Source organism: Rattus norvegicus, chromosome 9 (assembly GCF_021556685.1).
Source record: "Rattus norvegicus strain SHRSP/BbbUtx chromosome 9, alternate assembly SHRSP_T2T, whole genome shotgun sequence".
NCBI classification, from domain to species: Eukaryota; Metazoa; Chordata; class Mammalia; order Rodentia; family Muridae; genus Rattus; species Rattus norvegicus.
In genome coordinates this window covers 5,728,395-5,752,500 of record NC_141542.1, presented here as the reverse complement: position 1 = coordinate 5,752,500, position 24,106 = coordinate 5,728,395, and the positions used below count along the sequence as shown (strand labels likewise).

Below are 24,106 nucleotides of genomic sequence, written 5' to 3'. Positions count from 1 at the left end.
GCAGCAGGGAAGGGTGTGTTGGGCAAACCCCACCTCAGCTTTCTCCCTGCTTCTCTGGTCCCAGGATTACAGGAAGTTCTGGGCGGGCCTCCAGGGTTTAGCCATCTGTTTCTACAACAGCAATCGGGACTTGCAGGTGAGGAAGGGGATATGGGCTCAGGATCTGATGGATCCTTACCTAGGTGGGTGGAAGTCTGGGATTCTGTCAGCAAGGGGGAGCCTCATCAACCTAGAGACCTGAGAGAACCACGAGTCTGGTACTTATATATTCCTGTTCCTCTGGGCCAGCCCCTGGAAAAGCTGGACCTGAGGCTGTTTTCAAAGCTCAAAGATGAGGCTCTGTTGGGAAGCTCACATGACACTACCTATCACTTCAGCCTGGTTCTCCGGGACCAGGAGGTTAAATTCAAGGTAAGTGAGAAGGAAAGATTCCTCCATCCAGTCCAACATTCATAAGAACATGGTGTCACTCTGGGCTCCTCTTACTCTCCAAGTCACTGGGCCTCTCTATAGCTCTAGATGCCTTTGAAAGGGCCGATTTATGTGAAGACACAGATGGGCAAAAGCTATGGGGCAGAGGGCACAGCTCTGCAAAGGGTATGTCCTGAGTAGAGGATACGACCATGCAAAAGCACCTGGCAGGGGACACAGTTGGGCAAAAGGTTGGTGCAGAGGGCGCACCATGCACAGACCTGAGGCAAAATGAGGCTCTTATTCCACTTTTACAAGGAGGACATCCATCCTTCTTAACATAAACTCTTTCCCCTTCTCTAGGTGGAGAGCCTGGAGTCTTGTGAGATGTGGAAAGGATTTATCTTGACTGTGGTGGAGGTAAAGTCAGCTTTTACTTCTCTGATAGTCATTTTTGTCACCACAAAATAATTGACACAAGCAACTTGAGGGAAGGATTTATTCTTGGTTCAGAGTTTGAAGCCAGGAGGATGGTTTTGCAGGAAGCAGAGCACGTGTGTTATGAGCTGGCACTCAGCTCACTTGCCTGTTCAGTCTGGGAGCCCAACCCATGGACAGATGTTCTTAGAGTGTGGTTCCCCACCTCAGTCAACCCAAACTAGAAGACTTGTCATGGGTGTGTCCAGAAGTCTGTCTCCATGGTGACCTTCAGTTTCATTTAGTTGAGATATCTCAACAGTTGAGATAAACCATTAGAGTCTCTGTCTTATGTCCCCATCACTTCAGAGTGCACAAGTTGCTCACAGCCCGAAACCAGACCAAGAAACTAAAATCTTTCCTTTAGTTTTTTTTATTGTTTTAGTTTTACATTGTGTGTGTGTGTGTGTGTGTGTGTGTGTGTGTGTGTGTGTACATTAGTACAGTGCTCTCAGAGGCCAGAAGAGGGTGTTGGATCCCCTGGAGCAGTAGTTATTACAGGAGTTTGAGGGGTGCTGAGTGGTAGGTGTTAGAAACAGAACTCCAGTCCTCTGAACGGCTGTGCCTCAGCTCCAGTCCCTGTTCTATTTTTGAAACAGGGTCCCCTGTAGCCCAGGTTGGCCTGAAACTCTTTATATAGTTGAGGGTGACTTTGAACTCCTGATCTTCTCTCCTCTGCCCCTACCTCCTGAGTGCTGGGGTAACAGATGTGCACCACATACACAGTTTAAAACTTCAAACTTTTCTCTTTGATCCTTGTCGAACCTGAGAGTTGCCTGGCACTTGGAGCAAGGTTTTAGCACCTTTTGAATTCGCTTTAGGGTCTGCCTCCGAGTGTCTATGTATCTGTATGCTGTGAGGTGCCCAGTAGTGCTGCGCACAGAGGGATTTCACTCTGGCTACACATGCTGGCCTCAGTTTACCTTTTTGGGTCCCCACACATGCATTCTCTACCTGGATCATCCTTTAGCTCCGTGTCCCATCTAACCTGACCCTGCTGCCCGGACACATGTACATGATGGCTGAAGTCCTGGCCAAAGAGGAAGTACGAAGGGCAGCCGAGGTGCCCTGGTGAGTGCTGGCCACCCATGGGTGGGCAAGGAACCCACTCCACAGCGGGGTCTGTCTGAGGGCCTGAGTCCCCGAGGGATGGGAGAAAGGCGGGGCTTTTGTCTTAGGTGGTTCCTCAGTTTAGAAAAGGAGACCTGGTTTCCGAGTGGGTGGGGCCTATGCCGAGGGGCGGGGTCTCTCTGGGGGCGGTGCATGGGTGGGGTCGCAGGTGTGTGGCCTCTGAGGCCTAGTACAGTGTGGGCCTGAGTGGCTCTGCATCTCCGGTGTGCGGTCGCCTAGGTGCTTTCTGCAGGTGAGCAGGCTAGAGGCGCAGCTGCTCCTGGAGCGCTACCCGGAGTGCGGGAACCTGCTTCTGCGACCTGGAGGGGATGGCAAGGACAGTGTGTCTGTCACTACCCGGCAGATACTCAATGGGTGCGCAAGCCGGGCTCTGGGAGTGTGGCCACCAGTGGGAAGGGACCTAGTGTAGGGGGCCCTAGCAGGGGGCTTAGTAGCCAGAGGCTGCGGGGGAAATGGTTAGTCCAGAGGCGGGGCTATGACTTGGGATGAGGTTATGACGAGGGGTGCACCTCCAGGGGCGGGGTCATGCCTAGGGATAGGGTTTCTGAAGGTGACTCTCATATTGGGCGGAGTCTCGTGGACCTTGGCCATAAATGCGCGGGCCTAGAGGCCTGACCACGACTACAGGCGGGGTCTTGGGGCGGGGTCATAGGGGCCTGGTCTCTAGGGTGGGCAGGGTGGCATCCCAGCTACCAAGTTGCTCACTCCTCTTCAGGTCGCCGGTGATCAAACACTACAAGGTGAAGCGAGAAGGTTCTAAGTATGTCATCGACGTAGAAGACCCGGTGAGTTTTGGGGAGTCCTTGGCTCTGTTTTCCTTCTGCCCCTCCCTGACCGACCATCTTCTCTCGCCCAGTTTTCCTGCCCCTCCCTGGAAGCTGTGGTCAACTATTTTGTGACGCACACCAAGAGGGCGCTGGTCCCCTTCCTGTTAGATGAGGACTATGAGAAGGTTCTAGGTGGGTGCGATGTGGGGCTGCCAGACTTGGACAGGGAGATGCTCTGGGGGGCTAGCTCCGGGCCTCCACGCTGCCTCCAGGCTGCCCGCCCTCTCTGTTCCAGGCTTCGTGGATTCGGATCGGGAGAATGGCGAGAATGCATGGACTGTGCCCTCCTCCCGAGGCTCAGGTGACTCCCCTTTCCTATGTATGACCTGGGACCTGGGACCCCAAAGGCTCTGTTTGTTTGCTTGTTTTATTTTGTCTTTTGAGACAGGGTTTCTCTGTGTAGCCCTGGCTGCTCTGGAATTCACTCTGTAGACCAGATTGGCCTTCAACTCACAGATCCATCTGCCTCTGCTTCCTAGGTGCAAGAATCAAAATGTGTCACCACCTGCTTTTGTTGTTGAGTTGTTTTGCTTTGTTCTGTTTTTGTTTTGGTTTTGGTAGGCTCTCATGTAGCTGTGGACTCAGATGACAGGTTCCTACACTGAGATCCTAAAGATTTTTTTAATTTTATCATCATCATCATCATCATCATCATCATCATCATCATCATCATCATCATCATCATGTTTTTTTTTGAGACTCTGGCTATCCTGGAAATCACAGAGATACATCTGCCTCTGTTTTCTGAGTGCTGGAACTAATGGCCTGGCACCAAAGGATTTTATTAGTAGAGATAGCTAAAGGAGAGGGACCTGGGGTGGGAGCTAGGCAGGAAGGGGCTGTGAAGTCTCATTTACCAAGTGGGAGGAAGAGGCAGCATGCCCTTGCTAAGGTCTGAGGGTAGCACAGCATGGTCCTCCTGAGTCCAGCCCTGGCTCACATGTATTTGGATGCTGTGTTTCTGAGGTGTGTGTCCATGTTAAAGGTTCATATACATCTCTGTATACTCATGTCTTTTTAAAATATAATTTATTTATTTTCGTTTTATATCTGTGTGAAGGTCTCAGATCTTGGAACTACAGACAGTTGCAAGCTGCCATATGGGTGCTGAGATTTGAACCCTTGGTCTTCTGGAAGAGCAGTCAGTGCCCTCAATTGCTGAGTCAGCTCTCCAGCCCATTATGCGGGTCTTAGTTAAGGTTTCATTGCTGTGAAGAGACACCATGACTGTAGCAGCTCTTATCAAGGAAAATTGATTAGGGGTGGCTTACAGTTTCAGAGATTTAGTTCATTATCACTGCGGTCCTCATGGCAGGAAGCATGGGAGTGTGCAGGCAGACATGGTGCTGGGGGACAGGAGACTTGATCCGCAGGCAGCAGGGGACTGTGTGGCATACTGGGCGTAGCTTGAGCATGGAAGACCTCAAAGCTTGTTCCCCCACAGTGGCACACTTCCCTCCAGCAAGGCCACACCTATTCCAAAAGGCCTAATAGTGCTACTCCCTATGGGCAAACCTTCAAACACAAGTCTATGGGGGCATGCCACTAGAATACACTCATACCTGTGTACAGCTGAAATCCTACATGCATTTTCAAAGTGCAAACACATTGTGACTGACTGCTGGGCACACTTGTTTATCTTGGCAGGTACTCCCGAAGGGCTTTGTACCACATAGGCTCTAACAGTGACTCTGTTTTCCCCATAGGCCCTGCCCTCCCTGCTAATGTCCCAAAGCCACTCCCACCTGTACCTGTGTCTGTGTCCAGCCAGGAAGACAAGCTGCCTCAACTACCTCCCCTGCCTCAGTTACCAGACCAGGATGAGAACTATGTGACTCCCATTGAAGACTCCCTAGCAACTGAATACATGAATCGGGATGGTAAGCCCAGGCCAGGCTGCAGACACAGGAGTTGGGAAAAACAGACAGCACCCTGTGACGTCTCTCTCTTGTCCACGTAGTATCTCTCTCCAGTCAGGCAGTCCCCCTGAAGCCCAAGAAGCCAGCAAGGCTCCCAGCAAAACCCCCAAAGCCACCAGTTGTGCCTAAGCCAGGTAGGTAGGGTTCTCTCCTCCCCATTTTCCTCTCAGTGACAAGTGGTCTTGGACCTCATCCACCTCTTTCTACAGATCTCAAGGCCATTACCAACATCTGGACCAGGAAACTAGGTGGAAGCTCACCCCAGGCTTCCTCCCTTGTGACAAGTAAGGAGACTTAGGGGGCTTGGATTCATGGTGGGTAGGCCCAGGGTTTGGGGCACAGCCCAGGGTGCCCTATCTGAAGTCTGTGCTCCAACCCACCAGGACTTGGGGATATCACCGCTGAGCTGGAAGAGAAACTACAGAAGAGGAGGGCACTGGAACACTGATCCAGGTTCCCAGGGACCAGTGTGCTATCTCTGGGTACAAGTCTTCCATCAGCTCTATCCTCACTCAGGGGACAGGACACAGCCAGCTTGGTGCAAAATGTCCTCTCAAAAGTAAAGCAGGGAGACCCCTGGGAATTTTGGGGCTACCCTCAACTGTATAGTAAGTTCCACAGTATCCTGGGCTACAGAGTGAGACCTTGTTTAATAAATCCAAAACCAAAACCAAAATGCATGTGACCGTAGGTTTGTGTCTAGCATGGCATCTGAAATTGGGGGTGAGGGGCTTGTCAGGTGTTGCCCCCAAGCTGGCAAACTTGATACCTGTCCACAAGGAAAGCCTATTTCTCAGCTAAGAAACACAAGGTCTGGGTCACCTACGTGCCCTATTCCCAAGAACCAGTGCAGTAAGGAGGCCAGTGTGTTATCTTTATTATGAAGTGAGGTAGGGATGGAACCCTGACCACCCCCTTCCAGAGTTAAGGCTCCAAGCAGCAGAGAGGAGAAGCTGAAGTGCCCCAGCTGGCAAGTGGCCTAGCCTAGGTGAGGCTGGTGTTGGAACTGCTAGTGGCACTGCCTCGCTTCTGCAGGCAGCGCACGGCACTGGGCACCTGCAGGCCTGTCGTAACCTGGAAGCTTCCACACCACACCTGGATAGTAGAGGCCAGGAAAACTCAGCCAGGAGTCACAGCACCTAAGACAGGCCCAGCATACCCTCTCCATCGGACCCACCCCTACACCCCTCTCCATCAACCCCCATCCGCCTCGCCCCCCACCCCCATTGCAGTGGGCTCACAGTGAAGGCTGGAAGCAGAGGCTGTGTGAACTTGGTCTTGAAGGTGTGCAGGAGTTGTTTAGTGCGGGCATTGTAGAAAGACAAGAGGCCTGGGGTGAGGGGAGCAGGGAGACAGGTGTCAGGAGGTGAGTGAGGACCAGGGAAGGGGTCAGCGCAGTAGGACCTGAGAGGGAAAAGTGATACAGCACCTTGGTGGAAGTCACAGTGCACACCCAGGCAGTCAGGCACGGGGCTGTCCAGCACTTTGACCTTGTTGGCATGCTTGGCAGTAAAGCTGGCCTGCAGCCAGTTGTTGGCATGCAGGCACCAGGATGCTGCTGTCTTGCCCAGCTGTTCAAAACGGCCCAGGCTTCGGTAGGCCACACCCAGGCCAAAGGCCTTGCTATCTGGTTCAAAGCGTACCTCCCAGTAGTGCTCCCCACTGTCGATCGGTGTGTCCCCTGAAGCACAGAGACAGGGAGGGGGCAGGATGGAGCCAAGGGTATTGCACCTCCTGAGCTCCTCCTTTGGGTCAAGCTTCCTCTTTCTCTTCATCTCCCATCCTTACCCAGCACGGTGTAAGACTCAGCTGTGAACCGGTCCCGGCCCCCACGACCTGAGGCTGTCCTCTTGGGAGATGGTGTCCCTCTGTGGACAGGAGGCAAGGTCAGATCAGGTTACACCTTCCCTTGGGTTCAGCCTCCATACACAATGCCAGCCACTGTGAACATACCTGACATTTTCCTCGGCTGGGAAACACCTAACCAACTGAGTTAACTAGTTAGATGTGGCAGAAACAAACAAAAGAAAAACCTGTTCATCCATCAAAACCCTGCTCAAAATCTCCTTGCTCTCACTCACTCATTCGAAACAAGGTATTTGTTTTACCCCAGGTCCCTCCCTCCACCCCAATCCTGACCAAACTGGCCATGGTGAGTATGGCCACTACAGACTTGGGGCAGGGAGATGGGCTACCTGGCTGGAGAGTTTACTGGTGACGCTGTCCGCCCCTTGCCCTCTTTCTCTCGAGCTTTGATATCTTGGACCTTCCCGCCCATGGCGTCCCACTCAACAGAGAGGCCTTCCACTCGCAGGTTCTGGTGAGATGTGGACCCGTCCAGGCGGAACATGAATGCTGGGGCCAGGCAGACGAGAGGGGTCACAGAGATGGGAAACCCAGATAGACACAGAGAGGAGATGGACAGCCAATGATCCGGGCAGGCCAGAACAGAGGACCAAGAGAAACAGAGAGGAGGGGAGATTAGAAGATACCGGACAGGAAGGCTGTGGGAGCTGACTGAGCCAGAGGGACAAGGTCAAGGGGCTATGGCCCAAATGACTCTGGAGTCTAGTGGCATTTTCAAGCCTTTTCTGCCCTGTGCTTCCACTGACCCCAAAGAAGGAGCATGGCTACAGCAGGTGGGAGTTAGGCTAGATAGCAGAGAAACTTCTGAAGAGGCTATATAAAAGATTCACTGTGGGAGAATCTGTTTTAACAACTTATATTCTGTCCCCAACTCTATAGAGGACATAGGAGAGAGGGGGAGAGACAGACAGGGAGACCACTCTGTCTACACTTGCAATCTCAGCTCCCATGAGGCTGAAGCTGGGGGATTGTGATTTCTAGTCTGGGCCACCAAGTAAAATGCTGTCTCTAAAAATTAAATAAATAAGTCTTTTTTGAGAAGCTGTCTCCTACTTCTCATTTTTAAAGAAAGGGATGTGGATAGAGGTTGTCCACTAGTCTTCTAGTGGTCCTGGGTTCAATTCCCAGTACCCACATGGTGGCTCACAACTTTCAAGCTGGCCTCCATGAGTACTCACACCCTACCACACTGACACATATGCAGGAAAAACCATGATCTTAACTGCTGAAAGGGGAGACAACATTTGAAATGTAAATTTAAAAATATCCAACATTAAAAAAAAAGAAATAAAAAATCTTAACTGCAGAAGGGGCTGGGTGCTAAGGTGTCCTGATTGCTATAAAACCTCCTAGGGGTTGGGAATTTAGCTCAGTGGTAGAGCACTTGCCTAGTTCGGTCCCCAGCTCCGAAAAAAAAAAAAAACAAAAACAAAAAACAAAAAACAAAAACAAAACCCCCCCCCAAAAAAAAACCCTCCTGGATTTGTTGGTTGGTTTGTTTGTTTTTTGACGCAGGGTTTTTCTGTGTATCCCTGGTTGTCCTGGAACTCACTCTGTAGACCAGGCTGGCCTTGAACTCAGAGATCCGCTTCCTTCTGCCTCTTTTTTTTTTTTTTTTTTTTTTTTTTTTGTTCTTTTTTTCGGAGCTGGGGACCGAACCCAGGGCCTTGTGCTTCCTAGGCAAGCGCTCTACCACTGAGCTAAATCCCCAACCCCTCCTTCTGCCTCTTAAGTGCTGAGATTAAAGGCGTGTGTCACCACACTCAATTAACCCCCAGATTCTAATTCCTAGAGTTCAAGTTAAAAACAAGGCATGCACAGTGGTAAAACTGTATCCTCAGCACTGGACATCTGAACTATCCCAGAGATAGGGGAATCCTTAGAGCTCAGAGCTTGTTTTACGTACCTGGTGCACAGTGTCTTCAAACATCCTAATGATGTGTCCACATGCATGAGCCCCCTACATGTGCATGCACACACAAACATATATCCACGTAAAATAAAATCCACAGATCACCTCATACATAGAAGTAAAATACCACCAAAGTGCAAGATGTCCAAGTGAAGACGCCCACTCTAGCCTAAGGTGAGTTCCCCAGCAGCTAGAGTGACAATGTCACCCCATTACATGATCCTTGTGAAGGACGGGCTCCCAGGACACCAGAACTGGTGAGAAATGGAGTCAGGGAGGGGTGGGAAGCAGTTACCTGGTGTCTCTAAGGTCACTGGCTCAGAGAATTCACCAGCCACCGCCTTATTACAGGCTTTCACACGAACATTCATGTATTTCATGTCAAATTTCAGACCTGGGAGGAAAGAAGTGAGACCACAGGGATCCCACCCCGGATGTCTATTAGTTTGCCTGTGCCTTAAATATTTAAGTTATTTGTTTTTATGTATATGGGGGTTTTGCCCACATGTATGTTTATGTACCACCTGTGCCTGTGCAAGCCAAAAGAGGGTGTCATATCCAGTAGAGCTGCAGTTATAGGCAGTCTGAGCCACCATGTTGGGGCTGGGACCTGAACGTAAGTCCTCTGCAAAGGCAGCAGGTGCTCTAACCGTTTCTCAGGACCTTTGATTATCACTGCAGGCGGTGGGCCTGCTCCTCCTGTCCTTGACCTAGGCTCCCTGCTCATAGCACTGTATATCATCCCCTTATACTCAGGATGCCAAGCCCCCCTCCTCCTGCCCCCACCCCCGACAGCCTGGCCTTATTTATCTGTCTGTCAGCCTCCTGCCAACCCTGGCTGTCATAGCAAACCTCAGTCAGCACCTGTGCTCTATCACCTTCCATAGCTCACATTACCAGAGGGCTCATGTCTAGAGGACAGGCCCCATCCTACTCTTTTTTTATGTTTGAGACAGGGTCTCACTGAGCAGCCCAGGCTGGCCTCAAACTCACAAGAGATCACATGCCTCTGTCACCTTTGTTGCTGGGATTAAAGCCATGCACTGTTTTCTTCTTATACAGTAGGTATTACATACTCTAGCCAGACCCCAAACTGTGTAACCAAGGCTGACCATGAACACCTCGCATGGCATGAGTGTGCTCTATGCTGGGAGGAAGCTCAGAACTCTGTCCTGGTAGATGAGCACTCAGCCACTTGCCCTGCTCATTTCTTTGGTTTGGCACTGAATGGTAGCTATCCCACAAGCTGCCACCAGTGGGACTGCTGGGATTATCTGTGATTAATCCAGATAAAATAACAACACAACTAGTAAAAGGTAGAGAGGACCGGAGTAGGGCCTCTGAGGTCCTATGAACAAAAAGAGGGTAGGTTCGTTTTGATTTCTGTACAGAGGGGACAGCAATAGCTTCTGGAGCTCTGGCACTGGCTGGCATGGCCAGATTCCCCTGTAATTAGCTCATTATTAACCATGAATGCTAATTACAGATAACTAGCAGGCTGGTGATTATAGCTGAGATTTGAGAGTTAGGAAGGAAAATCAGGAGTTCCCAGCCAGAAAGGTTTTGTAAACTCATTAGGACACCAATGGTTCCTGCCTCCTGAACTCCTCCTGTCTGCTGTGCAATGCGTAGACTAGCTGACATCCTCTAATTACCCAGAACTCCCTACTACTCACTAGTGCACGAAGGGGCTGAAGAGATAGGGAAGGACCCATGGAAAACGCCAGGTGTGGCACATTCAGACTATAACCCCGAGGTAGAGACAGACAGACTAGTTAACCATGAATTCCAGACCACTGAGACCTGGTCTCAAAAAACCATGTGCAGAGCCAATGAGGGAGATGACCAATGCTGACCTCTGACCTCCACACTAGCACACACATGACCAGCAGTGGGATGCACAGCTAGAGAGATGAGGGTAAAGTCCCTCTCATGCCTCAGTTTCCCCTGCCTTCAAACAGCTTGGAGAAGTCAGCTCTTCACACAAGGACAAATCCATCCATCTTGCCATCTGTTCTGCTGATGGTTCTACAGGTTAACCCTACCAGTCTGCTCTCAGATCCCAAGGGGCTGCAGGAAGCCAGCAACACCAAAACACCATGGGTCGACAGGGCAATGGTGCCAGGAGGGAGATGGGCAATTGGGAGATGTAGAGCTAAAGTGAGTGAGGACTATTCTATAAACCTGCTCTCTGTGCTCCCTACTTGTCAGTGAACACTCCCGTTCTTGTGCAGGCGTGCTCCCTCTCCTGCCTGGGAATGCTCCCCCTGCTCAGGGATGTTTCTGTGGGAGTGCTCCCTCTCCTGCCTGGGAGTGCTCCCCCTACTCAGGGATGTTTCTGTGGGAGTGCTCCCTCTCCTGCCTGGGAGTGCTCCCCCTGCTCAGGGATGTTTCTGTTGGAGTGCTCCCTCTCCTGCCTGGGAGTGCTCCCTCACTTTCCAGGGGATACTTCTTTAGCTGCCTGGGAGTGTCCCCTGTCAGGCTGTGTTCCCCATGTGCCTGTCTGTCCCTCCATATGCCTGAGAGTGCTCCCCACGTGCCTGCTTCCTCATCTGCTTATGAGTGCTCCTCACATGACCCGGAGTGCTCTCTTATCTGTCTGAGAGTGTCCCCTATTCCATCAGGCAATGTCCCCAACATGCTCATGTGTGTGCTCATTCACACCCCTGGCCACGCTCCCTCACTTGCCAAGGGGTGCTCCCCACCTGTCAAGGTGCACTCCGTGTGCCGGATGCCCTCGACGACCATCCAAGGGTGGTCCTCCTTGAGGCGGGGTGGGCCCTCGAAGTTGGTCCTGCGGTACTCCAGCACATAGTGGTCAATCTTGCTGTCCTCCTCTGGCATGTGCCATACCAGGGTCACACAGTTATCCGCCACGAGGGACTCAGCCAAGTTGATGATGGGGGCGCTGGGCACTGCCAAGGCCCAGGGAGAAGGGTCAACATCTGAGTCCTAGACTACTTTGGTAGAGCCCTGTGGGACTAGGGCTGAAGCTGGGACCTCTTGAGTTCACGTGAGCCCAGGTAGCGCTCTCTCTACACCTTCTCAGGTTACTACCATTTGGTATTCTTCCAAATTTCTCTACCAACTAGGGGTGTCCTCCTGAAAGTGCCAGCTCCCTAGGAGGTGCAGTGCCCTTGGATCCCCAGAACAGAGCTTTCCCAGGTCACCAGCGCCAGGTGGGCATGGTCAAATTGAAGACCCACAGACATGGCACCCATAGCCCTACCCCAAACTTGGTTGGGCTTGATTAGGATATACTGCCAAGAGAGCCCTGGCTGGTTTGTGAACCTGCCTTGGTTAGGTCCTGTCCACACAGCAACAGGCCCACTTCTGTGTGGGTGGGGCTAGACTAGATACCACCCATGACAGATACAGGTCGAATGCTGTGCAGTTGGGGCTCAGCCCAGGCTCCCTGTTTGGAGGGGTGGTACTTTCTGTCTCCATCCCAGTCTCCTCTCTCTCTCCCAGAGTCCTGGGCCCTGAGGCCAGTCCCCATCTCACCAGGCAGGAACTTGAGGGCCTGTAGCATCTGCCTTTCCTGTGTGAAGTCCACCATGAGGTGACTCATATTGTCACTGACCTTGGCTTTGAGTGATAGTCGGAAGGCGGGGGCCATGGTCACGCTGCAGGGAGATAGGTAGAAGCAAACCAATGGTGACTTGGTGGCAGAGTGGTCAGGCTGGGACATCTGGGGCCATGCGTTTCTGTGCAGTGCTCAGGAACCTGGCCTCCCCCAGTGGGTGTCCCACCTTCACACTGAGGCAGGACTCTGGGGTGGGGACCTGACCTCCACATCTTACCCATCTTTGATTTGCTTGGCGGCCTAGAAAAGAACAGAGCAGAAATCAAAGGTGCACATCAGCCAGATCTGTGCCACTACACAGGCAGGGAGACTGAGCCACAGTAGGTGGTATTTGGAAGAAATCTCTACCAGGAGGCAGAACTGACCCCTTCCTGGCCAGGTGTCAAAGACACAGACTAAAAGTACGGCAGCCCCACCCCACTCTGTCCCCGGTGCCTGGAAATTTTTTTTACTTTGTTTTGTTTTGTTTTGTTTTCCAGGCAGGATCTCTGTATAGCCCTGGCTAACCTAGAACTCACTCTGTAGACCAGGCTAGCCTCAAACTCCACAGACCCACCTACCTCTGCCTCCTGAGTGTGGGACTAAAGGAGTGTGTTACCACCAACTGGCTGTACTTTTAGTTTCTAAAATTACATTTATTTCTCCGTATGCATACGTTATAGAGGTCAGAGGACAATCTGTGGAAGTCAGTTCTCTCTTTTCACCAGATGGGGTGTGGGGATAAAACTTGGGTCATCAGACTTGGCTGCAAGGACCTTTCTCCTTTGAGTTACCTCACCAGCTCCAAGTCACACATTTAACAAACCAAAATATAGAATGGCCAAGCTTAATAGAAATCTCAGGGAAAAAGTAATAAACATTTCACAGTAAAAAAACCCATTCTAAGTGATGTTGACATGAAATTATACCAGTAATGTGTTTACTGAGCCAACTTGTTTTGCTTTTTGTAATGGGGTGTTATGGAGCCCAGACTGGCCTGGAACTCACTGTGTAACTGAGGCAGGCTCTGAACTCCTGATCATCCTCCTTGCTGGGGTGAGAGGTGTGCACTACTGCACCTGGCCTATACAGTGCTGGTGCATGCGTCTGGTGCATGCGGGGCATGCGCTCTACTTGCTGTGCCCCAAGTCCAGCCCTGCAATGAACAGTCTCCGAGACATGCTTACCCTTCATGCTACATGGAGGCACAATCTAAATAAAATGACTGGGGAGCTGGTGAGAGGGCTCAGAGGGTAGAGGCGCTTGCTACTAAGCTTGATGGGCCTAAAGTTGACCCAGAACCACATGAAGGCAAGACAGGATGGCTGTGGATTGCTTACATCCCTACCCTGGGGATCCACTCATTAACACTCACCTGAGGGAAGTCCTCTCTGTCTGCAGCCTGCAGGGTTTGGTTGGCTGTTTCCAGGAGCTCCTCAGAGCTCTCCAGGGCCCGTGTACAGGCAGTTAGCTGATTCTGCGGGTACAACAACAAATCCGTCAACCACCGTAAACACCCAGAGCTCTGACAGTCCCCGAACCCACAGCCCAGCAGGACTTCAGGTAGGAGGAGCTGACTGGAGCCTTGAGTTCTGAACTTGAGTCATGGCCTGGGTCATACCCAAGTCCTCCAGGCTCTCCTGATACCACAGATGGGAATGGAGTTTAGGTACAAAGTGAGAGGTGTCCATTTGGAAAGCCCATGAGAGCTGTAGGAGGTGTTTGATGGTGTTCCCCTGGTTCTTGGGGAAGTAATGAGAAGGACTGGAAAATACAGAGAGGTGGTGGTAATGGCGAAGGTGTTTTGGGGAAGGGCTGGGCCCTGGCTGGAGAGGGTTAGGAGGGGACCACAGGCTCTGGAGAAAGGGTGTGTGTGGTCATACCTGCAGCTCATATGTGCGGCTGGCCCTCTCCTGTTTGATCTTCATCAGCATGGATTCTCTCAGCTCCTCCAGAACCGACGTGAGGGACTGGAACTCCGCTTCCAGATCCTCCTGGACTTTGGCTGAGTTTGCCTGCATGGAAAGAGGCCAGCCACCATGAGGTTGGTACAGCAATGCATGTTTTAGCCCAAACCCTGGGGAGGCAGAGGCAGGGGGATCTCTTTGAGTTCAAATTCAGCCTGCTCTACAGAGCAAGTTCTAGGCTAGCAAGGTCTGCATAGAGAAACCCTGTCTCAAAAAAGAAAAGACTTTGTAGACAGGAAAACTGAGGTCTGGAGCGTCTCTAGCAGACAGAGTGGTACCTCTTGGCCTCTGCCCTGCACCCACATCTGCACACAGGATCAGATTTCACCTCTACATTCAACAGCATCTGCTTCAGGGAGTAGATGAAGGTCTGTGTCTCCTCATTCTTCATGGCCAGGGTAGTGACGATTTTTCTTAGCGCCTCCTGAGGGACAGAAGGAACATAGGCAGCAAGTTGTGTGAGTGCTGTCCTCCAGGAATGCAGGCCTGAGGTGAGGCTGTGGGATTCCTATAGTAGAGAAGGAAACTGGAGCTCACAGAGCCTCTCAGGGACAGACCCTGAGCATTGAGCTTACTTGGTTTTGATTTTGGGGTATGTGTGTGCGTATGTGTGTGTGTGTGTGTGCATGCACATACATGTGGAGGCCAGGTGTCAATGTTGGGTGTCTTCCTCTCATTATTTGAGCAGGCTTTCTTACTGAGCCTGGTCAAGGCCATCTGTAACTGAACTCCAAGGATCCTCCTGTGTCATGTCCCTAGGGCTGGGGTTACAGTGTATGCAGCTACACTAAACTAACTTCCTATGTGGGTGTTAGCGACTTGAACTCAGGTCCTCACGCTTACACAGCAAACACTTTACCCACCGAGACACCTCCCCAGCTCCTTGTTTAGTTTTGGAGAGTCTCACTGTGTAGCCCAGGCTAGCCTCGAACTCACATCAGCCTCTTGCCTCTACCTCTTGAGGCTAGGACACAGAAGAAATGCACCACCAGTAACCCAGGCCAGTATATGTATCTTTAAAGTTGAAGTTGAGCTACACTGAGAGAGTTGTCTGGGTGGGCAAGGCGAGTCCCAGAGTCCAACTGGGTATATGGAGAAACAAACTCCTGGGAGAGGCGTGGGAGAGGGGTCAGCCTGGGAAGCGGATGGGGTTCACTAGGGCAGCTGGAAGGTTTTGTTTGTAAAGAGCAGGGGTCTGCATGTTAACCAGAGCCGCGATGCGGTCGGCCCATACGGGGGAGGGGCGCTGCGGCATCACCTGGTCCCCTCCCTGTTCCCGTTCCGTGCATTCCTCCGGGTCCTACCCTCTGGTCCTCCATAGTTGTTGCCCTCGATCGCCCTGGCCCTGCTGCGGGTCCCTCTCAGCTGTTTCTCCAAACCCTTAAACCTCCTTGGACGCAGACAGCAGCCAATTAGTCCTCCGTGCCCTCTCCGCCTCCGCTGCCGCGCCCCCTGGTCAGCGCTCCATCACTACATATACTACGCATGCGCAAGCGCAAGCGACCGGCGGTGCTTGGGAAATGTAGTTGTCTTAGGCTACCCACCCTATCCTACAGTAAGAGCTGTCTGTCCTTCGATGGCTCACATGCTTGCCACTTGCTGCTTGTACAGTCAGTCAGAACTGAGCCATTATGGTCACACAGTGGGACATGGTCCTACGCATTACCCCAAACCCCAGATTATATCTCCCCCTAGAAACCTTTCTACCAGCCCTTGCTCTTCAGGGGTAGATATAGTTTATCTGCTGTCAGCCTGACAAAGGCTGAGGCAGAGGTTCTCAACCTGTGAGTCACAGCCCCTTTGGGGTCAAATGACCTTTTCACAGGAATAGCCTAAGACCCTCGGAAAACAAAGATATTCACATTATGATTCCTAACAGTAGCAAAATTACAGATATGAAGTAGCAATGAAAAAAATTAAGATGGGGGTCACCACAGCATGAGGAACTATGTTAAAGGGTCCCAACATTAGGAAGGTTCACCAACCCTAGGGTCTTCAAACACTGCCCTTCACCCAGGGCAGCTTCCTCCCCCACTCCCTTCATAACAATTCCAGGAACTGCCTCCTGAGAAAGTAGGTCATGGTTGTGGTTGGGTATGAGACAACTCTCTTGGTCAACTATTACTGCATTGGCCACTGACCCCAGAGTGGGGCTGAGGCTGGAGGCTGACTGACAGAACCACTCACCATGTACAATCTCCACTTCTTCCCAGACCTTGGGGTGGCTATGAGAACCTGTAAGAGGCAGACTTGGCCTGGGCAGGTTAAGACCACTTCATCCACACAGACAGGTCCTAACCTTCCAGTGGGATTGAAGGTAACATAGTTGGCTGGGGACGACTGTATACTCACAGCCCACCAGCTATCCTTATGGGTCGACTGAGAACAGGGTCAGACTAGCCTGCAACTCACAGACACTCCCGGCCTCTGCTGCCTGAGTGCTGGGACTAAAGGTGTACACTCCACACCAGGCATGGCAGTGGCAGTGGTGGTGGCAGTGGTTTATTACTTGTATGAATCCACAGTTACCACAGAATTCTGCTGACATGGCCTAGCCCCATGCCCAGAACTGCAGACTGCAACAAGGGAAAGACTTGAAACCCAGGAATGTAGGCAGGGGATTCCTAAGTTACATTGTCCGGCTAACCTCATTCTCCATATGTAGCCGAGGCTTTCCTTGACGTTCTTTTTAAATTAGGGCTTTATTTTTTATTTTTTATGGACATTGATGTTTTGCCTGCATGTCTGTCTGCGTGAAGGTTTCAGATACCCTAGAGCTGAGCTGCCATGTGGGTGCTGGAAGTTGAACCAGGTCCTGTGGAAGAGCAGACTACTCCTTAGCGCTGAGACATCTCTCCGACTCTGCCCTTGAACTCTTGGTCCTCCTACCTCTACTGTGCTGAGATGGCAGCTATGCCCCACCACATCTGTGTTATGGGGTGCTGGGGTTGGAACCCAGGCCTTGTGTGCTCTGGAAGAGTGCTCATGCCCTGAACCCATGGCCTCTCATCTCTCACCATCCCTGTGTCTCAAACCCCACTCTTGTTTTTCCTCTGCATCCTTTATAGAATTTTCCAAAGACGTTTCCATCCCCATGACCCCAGTCTCTACACTCACAGATAAATGCATACTCTCTTTTGGATGTGGAATACTTTGGGGGAAAATGACACATGGGGTGGAAGGAACTTGACCCCTTTCTCCTCACAGCCTAGAACACAGGATGTCTGCCTACCCTCTGTCTTTACTCACCCCCAGTGTCACTTCAGTGGAGTAGGATTGGGTGGATGCTGTGACAGGAAGAGTGTGTGTGTGTGTGTGTGTGTGGTGGTTGGGGTGACACGGGTGCAGCATGGTGAACCTGGGGCCTGATGATTCGGGGATGGGGTCTCCCCAATGAGTGTTTATCCTGCTGCAGCTCTGGGGTTAGTATATGGGGTCCCCACTTTGTGTATCCCTTCCGGTTGTCTAGCCTACTTCAGCTGCCTGATTCCTCATCAGAACCACCCTGAACTTCAGTCTCCTTTTCAGGATATTTGGGCCCTCTTGGAGGTTGGGTGCCCTTATAGAGTCTTCAGAGGAATCCAAACCACAACCTAAATACCAGCATGTGGAGCCCCAGCCTCTCTGACCCTCACACTTTTTTGTTCCTTTGAGACAGGATATTGCTTTTGGGAGTCAGGTTCCCACTCTGTAGTTCAGACTGGCCTGGAACTCAGAGATCTGCTTTGTTTTGCTGTTGCAGAGTTGGAATAAATGCATGATTTACCATGCTTGGCAGGGATTTAAAGCACACACACACACACACACACACACACACACACACACCCCTGGGTTGTTTGTGTGCATGTGAATTCAGGTACCCCCAGAGGTTAGAGATGTGGGATCTCCTGAAGCCACATTAACCCTGAGCCGTCTCGCCAGCCCCTCCCCTTTCCCTTTTTTTTTTTTTTTTTTGGTTCTTTTTTTCGGAGCTGGGGACCGAACCCAGGGCCTTGCGCTTCCTAGGCAAGTGCTCTACCACTGAGCTAAATCCCCAACCCCCCCCCCCCCTTTCCCTTTACTAAGTGAGCTGTGGGGAATGGAACTCAGGTCACAGGCTTAGCAGCAAGTGGATTTACCTGCTGACCCCTTTGTTTTTTTTTCTTTCGTGTGTGTGTGTGTGTGTGTGTGTGTGTGTGTGTGTGTGTGTGTGTGTGTGTGTGTATGTGTATGTGTTTGCATGTGTGTGCATGCACAAAGGCCCAGCATTCACCTGGGGCATCTTCCTCAAATCCATCTCCACTAATTTTTGGAGATTTAGTCTCTCTGTGGCCTGAGGCTTACAGATTGGGCTGCTGGGCAGAAAGCTCACGAATCCTACGGTTTCTATGTCTTGGGGTTCAAACTCTACCCTTTACCGGGGCTCTAGGAATTCAAACACAGGCCCTCACACAGCTTGCCAGGCTTGGGTGACACTCATGTTCTACTTAGGTGTACAGGAAGCTGTGAGCCTGAGTGTGCATCAGTGGCCCCTGTGAGTGAGGGTGACACAAGGTGACAATGTGTCCCCTATCCTGTGGGGTGACGCAGTCAGGTCTGGGAAAGACTGTATGTGGAGTGGGCCCCACACAGTGATTTTTTTTTTTTTTGCCACCTACTCATCTCTAATGGCAGCCTCAACTCTGGGAGGCTGTGGGCATCAGGGATAGCTGTTCTGGTCCATCTGAGGACCTCACCCTGTGGCAGAACCATGTGAGTCTCAAGAACAGTGGGAACTACACATGCCAGGTCACTATGGAGATCCCTAAGTTGCAGGAGGCCAAGGGCAACAGGACAAAAGTCCTGGTAGAGGCAGGTATGATTGGGGATGAAGGGATATGTGGGTGGGGAAGGTTCTAGAATCTTCAGACTCCTGCCTCTCAGAGCCTATATGAGTATAACATTATTCACAGCACACTTGTGGTTCCAGAGTTTGGGAGGCTGAGGCAAGAGGATACCAGGCTCACAGCTCGCTTGGCTCTGTGGTGGAGAAAGCAAGCACAAAACGAACACATAAAAACAGGTGGTAGTGGTGCATGCCTTTAACCCCAGACCTCGGGAGAAAGGGTCAGGTTTATCTGAGTTCAAGACCAGCCCGGACTATAGAAAAGTTCCAGGGTAGCTAGCCTGACAGAGAAGCCCTGTCTCTAAAAACAAAACAAAATAAAACACAGGCAGGTGAGGCAGGAGGGTCAGGAATTCAAGGCCAGCTTGAGTTACATGAGATCCTGTCTCAAACAGCTGTGTGAGGAGCTGAGGCAGCTCAGTATTTAGAGCATTGGCTGCTCTTGCAGAGGACTGTGGTCCCCAGCACCCGCATGGAGGCTCACAGCAGGCTTTAACTCCAGCTTTAGGGGACCTGATATCTTTTCTGGCCACCATTTGAAACTACATGCACACATAATCAAACATAAAAATAAAGTCCTTTAAAAAAAAGTGGGGCAGGGGCTGGAGAGTTGGCTCAGCGGTTAAGAGCAGCGACTGCTCTTCCAGAGGTCCTGAGTTCAATTCCCAGCAACCACATGGTGGCTCACAACCATCTGTAAAGAGATCTGATGCCCTCTTCTGGTGTATCTGAAGACAGCTACAGTGTACTGATATATAATAAATAAATTAAATCTTAAAAAAAAAAAGTGGCAGACCTATCGTGGGGGCACTTGGGAAGCTAGCCTGGGCTACAGAGAGAGAGATCCTATCTCAAAAATCAATATAGAATGGCAGAGCCAAGTGTGGTGGCACACTGCTGTCATCCCAGCATTCGGGAGGGTGAGGCAAACAACAAACAGATAACTTTAGTGGGATGTGCTGACACGTGCCTGCTAGCTTAGTGCTCAGGAAGCTGAAGCAGGAGGATTGTCAAGAGTTCAACACCAACCTGGGGTTCACTGTCTCAAATAAAACAAAGGCAAACTGCATGTTCAGCTTGGTTACTCTGAAGCTGGGCTCACACCCTTCCCTTTTGTGGGGGTCCCAAATAGCCCTAGCCTAGAATGGACTCAATGGCTCCTGCTAACCTCACCTGGTCTGTTCTTTGCAGATGACACATGTGGCACTATTGCAGGATCTGTGTGGTTTATACCCAAATGGACTGGGGATGGGCAGCCAATTAGCATGCTTTTGAGGGATGGGGTTAGGGGAGCAGCTGTATTCAGCTGGCTTCTCTAATCCCAGTAGTCTCCAGGGACCCCTGCCCACACCTCGGGGTCTCAGTCTGCAAGAGGAGGGGTTTCAGAGATCTGCACCTTTGACTGCAGTTCCTAGCAATCATATAGACCTGGGCTCCAACCTTGCATGTTCACTGACCTGGTGCTTGAGCTCTCTGCCTATTCCCATACTGCCGTGGAGCTTTCCTTTTTTCTTTTTTCTTTTCTTTCTTTTTTTTTTCCGGAGCTGGGGACTGAACCCAGGGCCTTGCGGTTCCTAGGCAAGCGCTCTACCACTGAGCTAAATCCCCAACCCCCCGTGGGGCTTTCCTATGGAGGCAGGGTGAATACAGAGTGATGGTGTTTAACATGCTTCATACTAAATTTGGGATTTGGATGAGAAGTAGAGCTCGTCTCCCATAGAATCCCTGAGTGAGGGGCTGGGAGCAGAAGTCACCAAGAAAACTGTGGAGGGGGACTGGAGATATGGCTCAGCAGTTAAGAGCGCTGACTGTCCTTGGAAAGGTCCTGAATTCAATTCCCAGCACCCACATGGTGGCTCACAACCATCTGTAATGAGATCTGATGGCTTCTTTCTGACATGTGTGAAGAGAGTGACAGTGTATTCATATACATTAAGAAAAGAAAGACAAAATAAGAAAGGAAGGAAGGGAGAGAGGAAGGAAGGAAGGAAGGAAGGAAGGAAGGAAGGAAGGAAGGAAGAAGAAAGAAAGAAAGAGAGAAAGAAAGAAAGAAAGAAAAAGGAAAATGCAGAGGGACCGAGGATGACTCCTTAGTTTGTAGTTACATCCACCGATAATGCAAGAAAACAGCTGTGGCTACTCACAAATTTTCAGAAAACGGTACTGAGGTTCTAGGTGGACATCTGCCTAAATCACAGAGCCTGGAGAAATTCTATAACCTGAGGCAGGGAGGAGTATGACTGCAGGTGTCTGGGCTCCACAGTAATTACCCTCCTGAGGCAGGCACTTCTTCCCTGCAGGTGGCCCCCTTCTTCCCTAAAAGAGGCCTCTAGCTAGTCAGGTGAGAGTCTCCCCTTCCCTGTCCCCTGTCCCACCCTGCCATGCCTCTCTGTCTTCTCTATCTCCTCACTCAGGGCTCCTGTTGGTGCTTCTGGTGGCTGGAGTGGTGGCCTTGGTAGTGCTGGGTGCTGTGTTGTGGGACCTTAGCAGGTATCACCAGGAGGACTCAGGTAAGATCGCTTGCCCAGGTGAGTCTCACACAGGTACATGATGCTACTATCCTTGTACTGACTGCAGCACCCTGCTAAGGGTGCTGGGAATTGGTGTGGGACAGGAGGCAGCATAGTATGGAAGTCTGCCATGCCAAGACAGCTCTTGCCACTCTTAACTGACTGGCACCTTCTTTTTTTTTTTTTTCGGAGCTGGGGACCGAACCCAGGGCCTTGCGCTTGCTAGGCAAGTGCTCTACCACTGAGCTAAATCCCCAACCCCCTGGAACCTTCTGATTTATGTCACCTGCCCCCAGGAAATTCTTTCTACAGCAGTGTCCTTTACCAGCCCACCAGAGAGACTCCATGCAGGCCTGATGCCTGGCCTAAAAAGAAGGCCCTGGAAAAAGCCAGGGACCAAAGAGGTCATCTATTCTCCCTTCAAGGGGACTCTACTTCTGATTTCCATCAAAAGCCTGTGGTGGAGCATTGTGGTGGACCAATAATGAAGAATCATTTGTGGATTCCAGAGTCCCTGGAGATGGCTTGTGTTATGCCCAGTTCTCGAGAACCCCAGGAGACTGCCAGGGACCATGACGTCGATGCAAGCAGACAAGAATCCTTTTTATTTGAGTTTGAACTCAGATGCAGGCCTCCCTGGTGGCAGGTTAGGAATGCAATGCTTGGGGTTGGGGATTTAGCTCAGTGGTAGAGCACTTGCCTAGCAAGCGCAAGGCCCTGGGTTTGTTCCCCAGCTCCTAAAAAAAGAAAAGAAAAGAAAAGAAAAAAAGGAATGCAATGCTTGGGTCTAGGGGCTAAGGGCTTATATATGGGAAATGCATAAACTGGGACTTTCGAGCCTTGGTGTTACATGATTGGGTGAGGGGTAAAGGAATGCTATCCTTCAAACTGATAACATTTGTTCAGACAGCAAGGAGGAACTATACAGCTAGAAAGGGACCTTTTCTTCTTCTTTTTATTTTATTTTATTTTATTTTATTTTATTTTTTCTATTCTTTTTTTTGGAGCTGGGGACCGAACCCAGGGCCTTGTGCTTGCTAGGCAAGCGCTCTACCACTGAGCCAAATCCCCAACCCCTATTTTATTTTTTTAAGATTTATTCATTTATTATATATAAGTACACTGTAGCTGTCTTCAGACACACCAGAAGACGGCATCGGATCTCTTTACAGATGGTTGTGAGCCACCATGTGGTTGCTGGGAACTGAACTCAGGACCTCTGGAAGAGCAGTCAGTGCTCTTAACCACTGAGCCATCTCTCCAGCCCTTTTCTTCTTCTTCTTCTTCTTCTTCTTCTTCTTCTTCTTCTTCTTCTTCTTCTTCTTCTTCTTCTTCTTCTTCTTCTTCTTCTTCTTCTTTTCTTTTTTTTTCTTTTTTTTTTTTCCAGAGCTGGAGACCAAACCCAGGGCCTTTCGCTTCCTAGGCAAGCGCTCTACCACTGAGCTAAATCCCCAACCCCCTTTTCTTCTTTTTTTAAAAAAAGATTTATTTATTTATCATATATATGAGTAGACTGTAGCTGTCTTCAGACACACCAGAAGAGGGCATCAGATCCCATTACAGATGGTTGTGAGTCACCATGTGGTTGCTGGGATTTGAACTCAGGACCTCTGGAAGAGCAGTCAGTGCTCTTAACCGCTGAGCCATCTCTCCAGCCCCAAAAAGGAACCTTTCTGACCTGGGAAGAAATGACTCATTTTGTTATTAGTGACCAGTGCATTTTTTTAAAGATGTATTTATTTATTATATATAAGTACACACTGTAGCTGTCTTCAGATACATCAGAAGAGGGCATCGGATCTCTTTACAGATGGTTGTGAGCCACCATGTGGTTGCTGGGAATTGAACTCATAACCTCTGGAAGAGTAGTCGGGTGCTCTTAACCACTGAGCCATCTCTCCAGCCCAACCAGTGCATTTTTACAAGGTGGCCACAGCTGTTATGTCTCTTGTCGACTGCTGGGGACACTTGGTTGTCTCTTTCCCATAACTTAAGGGTTATCACTTAAGCCTTGAAGCCTTATCACTTCAAGGACATTAATTTTCTGCCTCCTTCAAAGACAGGAGACAGCTGCAGCAGTGGGGAGTGCTGGCTGTTTAACAAGGACTAACTCAGCGGGGAGTGCTAAACTCAGTGCCAGGGCTAATGCAGAGGCAAGTGCTGGCTGCCTTTTGTCTCTTCATTGGACATTTCACTTTGGTCAGGAAGAGTCTGCTCCCTTTTGAGTTTTCCTTGTTTGTTCTGAGGCAGAGTCTCACTATGTAGCCCTGGGTGTCCTGGAACTCACTATGTAGAACAGGCTGGCTTCAAGCTCACAGAGATCACCTGCTCTGCCTCTCAAATGCTAGGGTTAGCCCAAGTGCCTTATATTTTTATAATGGGGGCTGAAACAATGGCTCGGAGGTTAAGAGTTTGCACTGCCTTTCCAGAGGGCCAATTCTCAACAGCCATTTCTGATGGCTTGGAACTGCAGACACCTGTATGCATGCGCACTCGCATGCGCGCGCGCATACACACACACACACACACACACACACACACACACACACACACACAAAAGTCAAACAATGTGTCTGTTTATTTATTTATTTATTCATTTTGTGATTATAATTATGCCATTTCCTGCCCTCTCTTGCTTTTACATGTCCAAGTAGCAG

At 50.5% G+C, this 24,106-nt stretch overlaps 3 protein-coding genes across 13 annotated transcripts in view; 2 read left to right on the top strand and 1 right to left on the bottom strand.

Moving 5' to 3' along the window:
• Stap2 (signal transducing adaptor family member 2) overlaps positions 1 to 5,441 on the top strand; it is an 8,951-nt gene extending 3,510 nt beyond the window's left edge. Inside the window, exons 2-13 of one of the 9 annotated variants that reach the window (NM_001432963.1) lie at positions 65 to 136; positions 289 to 411; positions 775 to 831; positions 1,859 to 1,959; positions 2,239 to 2,373; positions 2,735 to 2,804; positions 2,876 to 2,978; positions 3,082 to 3,147; positions 4,553 to 4,726; positions 4,807 to 4,899; positions 4,975 to 5,049; positions 5,149 to 5,441. In NM_001432963.1, coding sequence (NP_001419892.1) covers positions 65 to 136; positions 289 to 411; positions 775 to 831; positions 1,859 to 1,959; positions 2,239 to 2,373; positions 2,735 to 2,804; positions 2,876 to 2,978; positions 3,082 to 3,147; positions 4,553 to 4,726; positions 4,807 to 4,899; positions 4,975 to 5,049; positions 5,149 to 5,213 — 1,134 coding nt within the window. In that variant the 3' untranslated portion in view covers positions 5,214 to 5,441. The remainder of the gene's footprint in view (positions 1 to 64; positions 137 to 288; positions 412 to 774; positions 832 to 1,858; positions 1,960 to 2,238; positions 2,374 to 2,734; positions 2,805 to 2,875; positions 2,979 to 3,081; positions 3,148 to 4,552; positions 4,727 to 4,806; positions 4,900 to 4,974; positions 5,050 to 5,148) is intronic. The other 8 variants (NM_001432964.1, NM_001432965.1, NM_001025026.2 and 5 more) reach the window with 8 other exon arrangements.
• A 184-nt stretch (positions 5,442 to 5,625) lies between these two features.
• Fsd1 (fibronectin type III and SPRY domain containing 1) lies at positions 5,626 to 15,556 on the bottom strand. 3 transcript variants are annotated; one of them, NM_001438493.1, is made up of 13 exons: positions 15,380 to 15,547; positions 14,404 to 14,499; positions 13,992 to 14,123; positions 13,484 to 13,585; positions 12,347 to 12,369; positions 12,048 to 12,169; positions 11,249 to 11,458; positions 8,839 to 8,937; positions 6,961 to 7,120; positions 6,554 to 6,633; positions 6,195 to 6,446; positions 6,007 to 6,095; positions 5,626 to 5,860 (listed from the first exon to the last, which is right to left on the bottom strand). In NM_001438493.1, the coding sequence occupies exons 1-13, from the start codon at positions 15,392 to 15,394 to the stop codon at positions 5,750 to 5,752; spliced, it is 1,491 nt and encodes a 496-aa protein (NP_001425422.1). In that variant the 5' UTR covers positions 15,395 to 15,547; the 3' UTR covers positions 5,626 to 5,749. The 3 variants fall into 3 exon arrangements, with proteins under 3 accessions (NP_001425422.1, XP_087421457.1, XP_087421458.1); XM_087565331.1 differs by lacking the exon at positions 6,961 to 7,120 and having other exon boundaries at positions 15,380 to 15,556; XM_087565332.1 differs by lacking the exon at positions 6,007 to 6,095 and having other exon boundaries at positions 5,684 to 5,860; positions 15,380 to 15,556.
• Positions 15,557 to 17,454: 1,898 nt separating this feature from the next.
• Positions 17,455 to 22,189, top strand: Tmigd2 (transmembrane and immunoglobulin domain containing 2). The gene is given in 7 exon segments (XM_087569110.1): positions 17,455 to 17,497; positions 18,546 to 18,635; positions 18,638 to 18,738; positions 18,741 to 18,909; positions 20,131 to 20,222; positions 21,354 to 21,467; positions 21,746 to 22,189. Coding segments are annotated over 7 exon segments (798 nt in total). The 3' UTR covers positions 21,935 to 22,189.
• Positions 22,190 to 24,106: the final 1,917 nt, after the last annotated feature.

Coding starts and splice junctions, on each gene's coding strand:
- Fsd1 (NM_001438493.1), bottom strand. Junction 8,938..11,248: donor CACGGAGTGCACCTTGACAG/GTGGGGAGCACC, acceptor CTTTCCTCCCAG/GTCTGAAATTTGACATGAAA. Junction 6,634..6,960: donor CCAGTAAACTCTCCAGCCAG/GTAGCCCATCTC, acceptor TCCTGTCCACAG/AGGGACACCATCTCCCAAGA.